Here is a 12,249-nt window from a genome sequence, read left to right as displayed (position 1 = left end):
CAATCACAAAAGACCATATATTATGATTCCATTTATATGTAAATATTCAGAAGAGGCATATCTATAGAGACAGCAGAGACTGCTTAGGGCTGGGGGGGGTACTTGGGGTGACAATTAAAGGGTAACAATTTGAAAATTATCTAAAACCAACTGTGGTGATGGTTGCACATACCTGTGAATATACCAAAACCCACTGAATTGTACACTTTTTTATTATTGTCTTTGGCCACACCACATAGTCTGTGGGATTTTAGTTTCCTGACCAGGGATCGAATCTGTGCCGCCTGCAGTGGAAGTGCAGAGCCCTAACAACTGGATCACCAGGAATTCTCAGAATTGTACGTAGCCTGTATGGTATGTGAATTGTACCTCAATATTGCTTTTAAAAAAGCTCAAGGAGAGAGATTTTTCTTTTTCTTAGCTAGAACATTATCCAGATTGTTTTACCATTAGTCAGAGTTCTATAAACCATGTATTTATGCATTCAGCTAGCAACTTAATGTGTCTGGCATGGCTAAAGATCATTATCTATTAAGAACCTCTAATGAGTCTAGTTAAATAATCATTAAGTTGAGAACACCAAATGTCAATATGTGAATAATCCTCTAATTCTCCAGTTTATGGACTTTATTCTTGACAAAAGCACAACGGTATCTACATTCAAAACAAAAATACTGAAACATTATGTATAAAGTTAAATATGAGACTTTATTCAGAATATGACTTACTGTGACAGCCAGTTCAAAAAACTAATAGGAAAATACTATGAATTAATGAAAGATGAATACAATATGGCTCAATATCAAAACCAAGAGTTTTAGATTTTGCTTGTATTATTTTATCAACATACAGCTCAGTAGTATCAAACAGGTAATTTAAAGACCCATGGTATAATAAGGGATTTAACACTGGATTTGAAAAATTGAACACTTGCATTTTATATACTTCAGTAATACCTAATTCTTCACTGAAAGTTTGAGTATCTTTAGGAAAAGATAACACCAAATTAACTAACTATTGAAAAGAAACCTTGGGACTTTTCAGAAATACTATACCATGCTTCTTCATTTTGGCCAAAATAGATTCATTAGGCTTGGTGCCCAAATTTCCAAAAACAATGAAACGAATTGTAAATTTTCTGATGAATAAGCTTAAAATAAGCCAGTTTATTCATCTTTATATTCATCTTTAAAAAAAAAAAGTATTCTTTGAATGATGCTTTACAGTGTACAAAAGACTTTCTGTCTACAAACTTTAATTTACCAAGCAAATCAATGGACAGATGAATAAATAAAAGGACTTTTCCCCCATTAAAAAAACTAAATATATTGTACAAGATACCCCCCTCTTTGACCAATGTTATATAGAAGGATGATATCAGCTTACTCCTAGAGACAAAGAAAATCTGTGGCTAGAAAACAGTCTTCTTTTAACTTTCAAAAAATATATTATTCTAGAATTTTAAGTTCTCAACTTCTTCATAACCTCTTTTCCTTTCACTTAGCAATTTTCACATAAGCTTCCTGTCTAATGATAGGGGAACTTAGTGAAACTGAAGATATCAAATGCACTGGATATCAAATGCACTAAAATTGAGGAGACATTTCAGAAAGTCATGGGCAGAAATACAACTGTGTTATAGATTTCTTTCTGAAGTGAAACTTTATGGAATATGCAAACCCTAATAAATCTGCAGATACAGTTACTATCAAAATATTTCAACTTAGCTTGACAGGTGCAAAAAATAAATTACCTCTACACTGAGTAGCTGATTTTATCTAGGAAACCTGGTAAATTCAGAATTTGAAAATGATCTGAATATAATTTATCCAGTGTAAGCTTTTTCTGAACTTGCACCTATAAAAACTGATAAAACTTTTAAATGTCATTACATACGACATGGGAATGGGAAAAAAGAATCTGAGCATCAATGTCAAGTTCACTTAGAGAACCTATCCACTTTTCCTACAGTGGCTAGAAGGCTACTTGACCTTGCAGAGCTGGATCTGGAGAACTGACTTCAATTAATGTGGATTAATACATGCTCTCATCATTTTAGCACTTTATTCACTTTTTTATAATTACTCTACCCTTTCCAATATGAACTCCTTAACCCTTCTTGAATACAGCTTAAAACTTTTGAGGGGAGTGTGTGTGGTGGCCATATTTTAGCATCTTTGGTAAACTTCACTACAGGTCATCCTTTTGAATTCAAAAAAGTGACCCAACAGTCAAAAGACCACGAGCTTCTTGAGGGCAGGGACTATGCCTTATTCGAGTCTCAATCCACCATGTCTTTATGCCTTGTGTGCAATAAACGTCTGGAGAATGAACAGATGAATAAACAAGTATGTTAGCTGTTCAGTCGTGTCTGACTCTTTGCGACTCCATAGACTGTAGTCCACCAGGCTCCCCTGTCCATGGAATTCTCCAGGCAAGAATACTGGAGCAGGTGGCCATGCCCTTCTCCAGGGGATCTTCCCAACCCAGGGACCAAACCTGGGTCTCCTGCTTTGCAGGTGGATTCTTTACTGTCTGAGCCACCAAGGAAGCCCCAGTGAATAAATAAAGGGACAGATAAATGCTATCGTCAGTTCTGTGGCCCTGAAAAAGCCATTTAACTTCTAGGAACCTTATTTCCTTAATTTCCTTATCTGTAAAATAAGAAGAGAATACAGACTCTGCCACTCTCAAAGGGTTGTCAGGAAATCAAGAGGCAAAATTTAGGGAATACTTTGTAAACTCTAAGAAATCATACAAATGTAAACTAACCATTTTCCCCCTTTACATCCAGTCTCATATTTAATGTCTCCAGATATGGTCTACTCTTTTTTTTCTGATTAGATGTCCATAAACAAAAAATAAGTTTCTACAGATATATACTATATATTATCATACAGAAATGGTTACTCACATAAGTAATGCCTCCGAAAACATATCAGCATATATGTTAGAATTAAAATTAGAAACTATGCCTATTACAAGTTAACATTTCAAAAAGTTATTTTATATAAAATTAAGTCGAAAGTTTAACTCACCGCACATTTTTCCACTTTGCCAGCATTATTAGCCCATTTTACTAAAGCTAATAGTCGAACAAAGAGTTGGCGTGTCCGGCTAGCAAACTGCACTATTTCTATTTTCCTTTAAAACAAAACAAAACAACTCTTAATGAATCAGCATATTTGAAGGAGTATTTCAAAATTAATTTCATCTGAGCTAAAATATGAATCAATCTGTTTACAACCATTACAATGAAAGAACCCACCTAAAATATTTATCTAAACATGAATTATTGTCACATTTTGTATACCACCTGCATATGCCTCATTTTCTACCTCAGAATAATAAATCCAATAGAATGCTTAGGCAATGAATCACATGCTATAATTAATTTTATACTACAATAAAAGTTGTTTACTAAAATATACTATATTCACAAATATAAAATTATTATATAAAAGTTAACTGGGTCACAAAGGGAACGAAATTATGCTTTGAAATCCAAGGAGTAAGCGTCTCTTAATTTTATGGCTGCAATCACCATCTGCAGTGATTTTGGAGCCCCCAAAAATAAAGTCTGACACTGTTTCCACTGTTTCCCCATCTATTTCCCAAGAAGTGATGGGACCAGATGCCATGATCTTAGTTTTCTGAATGTTGAACTTAAAGCCAACTTTTTCACTCTCTTTCACTTTCATCAAGAGGTTTAGTTCCTCTTCACTTTCTGCCATAAGGGTGGTATCATCTGCATATTTGAGGTTATTGATATTTCTCCCAGCAATCTTGATTCCAGATTGTGCTTCTTCCAGCCCAGCGTTTCTCATGATGCACTCTGCATAAAGTTATGACCAAACTAGATAGCATATTCAAAAGCAGAGATATTACTTTGCCAACAAAGGTCCATCTAGTCAAGACTATGGTTTTTCCAGTGGTCATGTATGGATGTGAGAGTTGGACTGTGAAGAAAGCTGAGCACCGAAGAATTGATGCTTTTGAACTGTGGTGCTGGAGAAGACTCTTGCGAGTCCCCTAGACTGCAAGGAGATCCAACCAGTCCATCCTAAAGGAAACCAGTCCTGGGTGTTCATTGGAAGGGCTGATGCTGAAGCTGAAACTCCAATACTTTGGCCACCTCATGCGAAGAGTTGACTCATCGGAAAAGACCCTGGTGCTGGGAGGGATTGGGGGCAGAAGGAGAAGGGGACGACAGAGGATGAGATGGCTGGATGGCATCACTGACTCGATGCACATGAGTTTGGATGAACTCTGGGAGTTGGTGATGGACAGGGAGGCCTGGCGTGCTGCGATTCATGGGGTCACAAAGAGTCGGACACGACTGAGTGACTGAACTGGACTGAACCTTTTTGGTAAGAGAAAGAAGTGAAAAATCCCTTACCAAAGCTTGAAACTGTATTATTTCTACAAAAGCAAGGGTCCTTTTCCCATTTGGCAGGAGCATGATTTAGAAAACTGAATAAAGAGCTTAACTACGCAACTCCTTACCAAACTAATTTCAGTGAAAAGCCTGGATATTAAATTATCCAAGCAAAGTTAAAGAAAGCACTAAAAATAAAAGCTAGGTCTGTCCATATCTATTTTCATGCTATATCCACTACAATGCTTTTTCTCCCAATAACAGTATTTTTATCTTTTCCTCATAAAGCCTTAAAAGCTTTACACCAAAAGCTTTATCTTGTCAATCAGCATGTTAGCTAGACCTTGCAACTTCATGTCGGCTACAAAACTGATAACACTACCTTTTATGATTTACCTTAAGACACACAAAAAAATATTCAACAGGTCAGGACTGATGACAGGCCCCAGAAAGACATCAACCTCCCTCCAAGTGGACTCTGACATATTAATCTTAGTACAGCTATCCAACAACCTACATATCCAACCCATACCTCTGCATCTTTGCAACAGTAACCCCATAATACAATGCACCAAAATGAAACCTTCTGCTGCAACATAATCCTGACTGAAGACCATAGAGTCTAGCTCCTATTAAGAGCATACATAGCCCACAAACAACCTGAAAAGCTTCCTGAAGATTCAGCCTGCAATAGGATTATTGGTGGTAGAGAAGAATCCAGGACACTGATACAATTATGAATCTTTGCCAGTGTCTGTGAAGGATTCTTAGAGATAAAACAAGCAGAGTACATCACAGGCAAGACTGGGACACAGCAGAAATGTTAAATGTACACTCACATCTGGCAGTCCCTCAGTGCTCTCTAACTCAGCAACAGCTTACAGAGGAAGTGAGGTCTCCTCTTCTCTCCCAAAGCAAACATATTTGTACACTATGAACTTCATTTGCCAGATGAGCTCCTCTACTGGAAAGGAGACATACCCCTTTGTAAACTACTTGTACATGTTTTTTTCCTTGACAACACGCTGTCTGGGGTGACAGGCAGCAAGAGTTGGTTCTCCAAGGCCCAGTTTCCCTTTCTACCCCAGAATGGACAGAACACATCCTGATTTTCATTTCCTTCCTTTAAAATGGACCAGCCAAACCATAACACAGGTATACTTCAAGGTAGAGGTCTCATTTACCTCTATCTTTTCGATCTCTGTCCAATTCTATCAAAAAGGTCATTGGGAGTGGGGGTGGGGGTGGGGGTGGGTGGAGCATAGCCACTAACAATGCTAAAATTCACCCAAGTGATTTGGTATTTAAAAAAACATCAACCAAGGAGCGTAAGTAGTACCAAAGACAGAGTCAAGTAGTCTATACTGTAGCCACAATTTAAATCTCCATCACCTGATATCTTTCAGACTTTATCTTGTTCCCTTGGACTGTGGAAACGAACTAGCATTTAGTTATGTCTTAAGCCCCAAACTCCAACTGAATCAAAATTCTCTTAACTATAAATCAGTAACAGCAGTAGGCAAATGTCCATTCTCTAAAGATATCTAATCAGATATCACTGCAGAAAGTGAGAAATGACCAACCAGCTATCTCCATTTAGTTCTCTATCTTCTGCATCTTTTTACCCCCTGAGGCACTTGACCTGGTCAGTTTCTAGAAGACAAGGTCCAGAGCTGGCCACATACCAAGAATTGTCAAGGATACAGAAATTACACTTCCAGGGACATCTTAAACAAATGATGTGAGAAGTCACCCTAGGCTCTCTGGGCCTAGGTTCCCAGTCCACAATCCTACTACCCATACCTACACATATCTCCCCCCATACTCTCTCTCACTCACATAAACTCACTCACTCACTCATAGATATATCAACACAGATTTAAGGTTTTTTTCATACTCACCTTTCCACATCAGATTTCCTTGGCAGCCTAAGAAGAAAAAAAAAGAAGTTGACTAAATATATGCACATCTTCATCAAAGTATGATTATGGCCTTTACTTTCACTCTATTAAAATACCTTAGCATTTCAGAAAAACTGGACAAATAGCCACTATAGGCTTGTGTGGCTCCACTCATAACTTTCGTAAGTTTTCAGTGATATAGCTACAAAGGAAAAACTAACAAAGAAACATTTCTCTCCATTCTTCAAAAGATACTGCGCGAACCTCAAACATTAAAAAAAAAAGCCCAAGTCTTATTAGCACACTATATCACAGAGAAGTCAAAGAAAATCTTCTTTTAAGACCAAATGGTCATGAATACAAGGTACTACTTAGTTGCGAGCCTCTCTATATTCAACAGAACCTTGCTTCCAAGCACCAATCCCTTCACGCTTTGTTATGGTGGGTTAAGCTAGGCATGGGAAAGGGCCAGTGTCAGCCAAGGGTTATACAGCAATTATGATGCCGCTTGGTGAGATGCATATGATTATTTTCAAACAGCTCCAGGAAAACCTTGATCTCTTTTTTGCTAGTTCTGCAGTACTGACAGCAAGCAACCAATGTCACCATTTTCCCTGATAAACTATACCATTTAACACCCTCATACCCACTGATGCTTAGAAAGGTCCTGATCTGCTTCCTGAATCACATTCTCCACGGTTCAAGATTCAACAGCCTGAACTCTAAAGCCTCCCCTACATCGGATCCATTTTTGAAGAACACACTGAGCCACTTAAGATGCTCTTTTCCCACTGACATGCCACAGGTGCAGAAAAACTAAAACCACCTCGAGAGATTCATGGTACAAGGAAGGGGAACTATTAAAATGAGCTCTGGCTTATAGTTACCTACAGTTCTTAGTGTATACAGTGGGATGGGAGCTCAAGTTATGATTCAAGTGACAAAAGAAACTGGGTAGGAGTTGGAAGGGCCAGCAGATCAGAGAATGAAACAAAAATTAAGGCCTTATTATGATAAGACTGTAAGTAAAAGCAGTTGCTGGCAAGTTCCTATGCCTGTGAAAGACTCAGAAGACACTCCTTGAGAACTCTCCCTGTCCTTAAGAGAGGAGAGATTGAGAACCACGGATGCTTGTGTGCACGTGAGAGAGAGAGGAAAAAAAAGAGAAGAGCAGAGTCTTCGGGGGCAGAAAGAACAGGAATCATTGTTTCAGCTCTTGCCCCTTGTCCCAGAGACCCTAAAAGGATCTTCTCCTGCCAGAGGTGGTATCTTTTCAGGGACAAAGGACAGGCTTTGCTGCCCGCATCCCCTTCTCCCCAGTTCCTCCTCATCTATTTAAAATTCCTTTATGGATGACAAGTCCACCACTTGGGGCAAGAGCCCGAAAGTGCAGTAAGTCACAAAAACCTTATTTACACCAAAGAGTGTAAGATTCTAGCATTTTCTGATTTCAATCAAAAAAAAAAAGTTTTAAAAAAGTAGAACCTAAATCTGTAAAAAAAAAAAAAAAAATCACAACAGAATGTAAACTCTAAGATAAGAGCATATACATGGGTGAGGGAAAGGCAGGAGGAAATGAACAAGCAAAAGAAAAAAATTTAGAAATCTGGGGCCAAAAACAAGCCACCTTTTTTACTTTCAATACTCCACAAACATCGAATGTGGCAGAAATAAGACTCAAAGTATACTTGAACACTGGTTTTATATTAATACACTAATCCTGACAATCTCTACCTGGAACAAGGGAAAATACATGATCTAGGAACTTATTCCTAAACCAATTTTGGTGACCACAAATCAAATGAGAAAAAAGTTATTTTATATACCTATGTATCAGGAACAACAGTGAATTTTCCCCTTAAATTCTCCATGGTCTACAATAGAGGAAACAGAGACAGCAACCCATCCCAGTATCTTGCCTGGGAAATCCCATGGACAGAGGAGCCTGGTGGGCTACAGTCCATGGGGTCGCAAAGAATTGGACACAACTTAGTGACTAAACAACAACTAAACAAAGGCGGTAAGGGAGAGAAGACACATCATGTAGGACCTTAAAGGTAGACCACAGTCTTGGTTTGCTCAATACAGTCCCAGTTTATGCCTGTTGCTCTGACATAGTTATTAATAGCACCACCTTTCATGTTCAAAAGCATCCTCATCTGGACCATAAACTTTATGATCACTCTATTGGTGACTATAAAAAGTTTTTTACTCTGAGATGGGGAACCATGGGAAAGTTGTGAGTAAAAATAAGTTTGAAAAGGATCATCCTGGGTATTTCATGAAGGAAAAACCACAGAGGGAGGGGCAAGGGTAGCAGCAGAGGTACCAGTTAGTCAACTACTACAGCAACAGGAGCAGAGGATTAACACTTGATGGAATGGTTGAAAAGTGGTGGGATTCTGAAGCCAGAGATGACAGAATTTACTGATGCGGGATTGGAAGAAAGAGGAGCCAGGAATTAACTCCAAAATTCCTGGCCTAAGCATCCAGAGGAAGAATAGAGAGAGTACTTAGTGAGATAGGAAAGGGTTTTTTTTGGGGGGGGGTCGGGGGAGGATTGAATGGAATCAGGAGTTTGGTTCTGGACTTGGTCCGCTGAAATGTCCACTAGGTACTTAAATGAAAGCATGTGGATAGAGTCTGCAGCTCAGTGGAGAGGTATGTGCTGGAGAGATAAGTGTAGGAATCATCCTCATATAAAGTGTGTAAGACTAAACCTATGTACTTATCCTACAGCAATAAATATTTCTCTTTTCATAACTAAGTGCTAAAACAGAATAACACAAGAATTTCTACAAATGTCCTATGGAAAGACAAATTATACAAATTACACACCACAGATAGCAGCAGTTTTCAACATTTTCCCATAGCTATACATGGGATGGGTACATGAGATTTTTCTCCTGGCTACTCAAATTCTTATATGAGAGCCAACAAGAAACGGTGCAGAGAAGTATACTACCACCATAATCTAATCATGACAGCTATTTAATTTCCTCATTAGACAGGGGTAGCCTTCTTTCCATCCCCCTCAATAAAGTATATCAAAATTCTCAGAATGTTTTACAGGAGTAAGTGGAACTTTTTTTAGTCATCTGCAGAAAAATATTTTAACAGTCTCTAGCAACAAATTACTGTGACACTTCACAGCCTCATACCTACATACAAATGTACTTCAACTGAATAATACACTGGAGTCTACTGAAAGATAAAAATGAATCTAACTGAAAACTAGTAAGTCTTACTTTCTCTGAAACTAGATTTTAAAAATGTTAAACAGTAATTCAACTATATATACCCCTAAATTTCAGTTTCTTTTCTTCACACACCTGAAAATCATTACAGTGTATTCTGATCCTATTCTGAAGGGATTAACACTCTAATCATATCCCAAGGCATTTTACTGCTAACTTGGTGATTTATAAACTCCCCTCATACCCCATGAGACAATAACAACAGGCTAGCCACCAAAAAAATCTTTACTTACACTACATGTGTTAAGACTTCAAACAGTCTCAAACATTCCAGGAAAACAAACTTGGAATCCAACATTTTGCATTATTTTACACACATCTCCTGAGTTCAAACTTTGTCAGAAGCAATTACAACCTACATTTAAAATGTACCGTAAGAGGCTGTAACACAATTTGTCTTTGGGAATTTTTTTAAACGCCCGAATAATATATATTCCTAAACCCTAAACTAGGAGTCTGGGCTAAAAAGCTTCCAACCAACAAATCAGTAAGGTTCAGCTGGCAAATCGAGCAAAAATTCCAAAGATGGGCTTTTCAGGGAAAGTCAAACAACGTGCATAATTTACAAGTCTCGGTTGCTTCATCTCCAGGACCCCAAATGGAAAGCTCCTCCTCCACCTCCGCTGGGCCCCAAGAGTTCAGAAATTCTAGACTTAAGCAGCCCAGCGGAGAGGAGAAAGCAGCAGCCTCTTGTGGAGAAGGAGGTGCGAACCTCTCAGCCGGTTGGGCGGGAAGCGGGGGCTGGGGAACAGGCGTGGATTTCGCGGCACTTACAGGTCCGTCAGCACCATGAGCTCCGAGTAGGCCCGGTGCAGCAGAAATTCGATGAGGGTGCTCAGCCGGTAGCCGGGGCTAGCCGCGGCCGCAGCGGCCGCTGCCACGGCGGCTCCGGGAGGAGGAGGCGCCGGGGCTGACGCGGGGCCGCCGCTGCCGCTGCCTCCGGGCGGGACCAGCTGGTGGTTCTCCAGCTGCACTGGGGCCATGGCGGCACAGGGCCGGGCTTGGCGCAGCGGTACAAGATGTGGCCCTCGAACCTCCCTCCCGGGCGCTCAGTCACCGCGCCTAAGTGGGCGCGGGCGGAGTCGCCGCCGCCGCCGCCTGCTACTGCCGAGCCGCCTCCGAACAGGAAGCCTTACGGCCGGCCGCAGAGGCCCGCCCCCATGTAGCGACAAGCCCGCCGGCTCCAGGGACTGGAGCGAGGGGCGGGGGGAGGGCGGGGAAGCGGGGCGGCAGCCGCAGAGAAGCAGCGCCACAGCAACCGTTCAGAGGCCGCTCGGCCAGGCAGCCGCAGCGTCCATATTGACCGCCCAAAGCGGAAGTCGTTAGGAAGAACGGAAGGGGAACCAAAGGGGGACTTCCGACAGCAACCTGTGCCTTTTCTCCCTGCGGTCGGGCGGGGGGACGTTGAGGGGCGCGTGGACGTTGAGGGGCGCGTGGGAGTGGGGCGGGGCTGGCGCGCGGGCGGGAAAAGCGGAAATGGGGGCTGCGCGCCGCCGGAAGTGAGTGTAAGGGCGGAGCCAGTGTTGTCATTGAGAACGTCAGCAGTTGCCCGGCCCTTGCCCTCGCCGCCCTTTGGAGTTTAAAAAGATCAGATTTGTGCTGAGGTGTCCATCAGCATTCCCCTGGTGGGTGCAGCCCGCCCGGGGAGGACACCCTATCCCAGATATTTGTGACCTGTGTTTCTGGACTCGAAAGGAAATTGTTACGGCTGAGCGCTTGTGACGTCTCAGATCTTTGCATCTCCCACAGTCTGCCCATGCGCCTTTCGTGGGATAGGAGACGTTTCCGTCATTTTTTTTTTTTAACTGTGGGAAAATATGCGAGAAAATATTATTGAGGGTAGAAGAAGAGCCACTGGCAGAATAACTTAACTTGAATGGAGTTGAATATATGCTGAGCTCATTAGCTACCTCCAAAACCTGGCAGTTCTACCGCAGAAACAGTCTTTACATCCTCTACCACTGATTCTCCCACTTGTTTCTTGTCCCTGCTCTTGAAGTAGCCGCCCTGCCTTCCAAGGACTTTTCAGTTCGTTTTCTATGCCCTACTGCCACATTTTCCCGCTCAAAATGCACGCTTAATATTTTGCTTTCTGATTTAAAGCTGTGATTCTCAACCTTGCCTGCACGTTAGAATCTGGGGGGAGATGGAGGAATGGGTGGCTTTAAAAAATACTTAGGCTCCTCTCCACATAGATTCGGCTTTAATTGGTCGGGGCTTCAGGATTTTTAAAAGCTTCCTAGGTAGTTTTAATGTGCACTGTTTAAAAGCGTCATTTGCCGCCACCCTTTTCAAATATCTTTTTGCAGAGTCTTGTCTATGACTCTTAGAAATAAGAGATGCACTTGCCATTTCCTAAGGTTAAAATACTCTCATTCTTGTCCACTTGTGTAATTCTTGGTCATTCTTGAAGACAATTCACCTGTTTTCTGAGGGTGTAATGTTAATCACTTGCTCCCTCTTTTGTGATCCTAAAGCACATTTACACAAACAGTACCATCCTGCTGCTGCTACTGCTGCTAAGTCACTTCAGTCGTGTCCGATTCTGTGCGACCCCATAGACGGCAGCCCACCAGGCTCCCCCATCCCTGGGATTCTCCAGGCAAGAACACTGGAGTGGGTTGCCATTTCCTTCTCCAATGCATGAAAGTGAAAAGTGAAAGTGAAGTCGCTCAGTCCTATCCGACTCTTAGCGACCCCATGGAATGCAGCC

At 41.2% G+C, this 12,249-nt stretch overlaps 1 protein-coding gene across 1 annotated transcript in view; it reads right to left on the bottom strand.

The window, feature by feature from the left end:
* The window catches only part of MED14 (mediator complex subunit 14), a 60,233-nt gene extending 49,714 nt beyond the window's left edge, over positions 1-10,519 (bottom strand). The window contains exons 1-3 of the mRNA XM_052663015.1: positions 10,311-10,519; positions 6,280-6,306; positions 3,039-3,144 (exon numbers count right to left, since the gene is read on the bottom strand). Of these exons, the coding sequence (XP_052518975.1) occupies positions 3,039-3,144; positions 6,280-6,306; positions 10,311-10,519 (342 nt within the window). The remainder of the gene's footprint in view (positions 1-3,038; positions 3,145-6,279; positions 6,307-10,310) is intronic.
* Positions 10,520-12,249: the final 1,730 nt, after the last annotated feature.

This window comes from Budorcas taxicolor, chromosome X (genome assembly GCF_023091745.1).
Source record: "Budorcas taxicolor isolate Tak-1 chromosome X, Takin1.1, whole genome shotgun sequence".
In the NCBI taxonomy this organism is placed as follows: Eukaryota; Metazoa; Chordata; class Mammalia; order Artiodactyla; family Bovidae; genus Budorcas; species Budorcas taxicolor.
The sequence above is the reverse complement of the archived record's forward strand: the minus strand, read 5'-3'. Positions and strand labels throughout refer to the sequence as shown.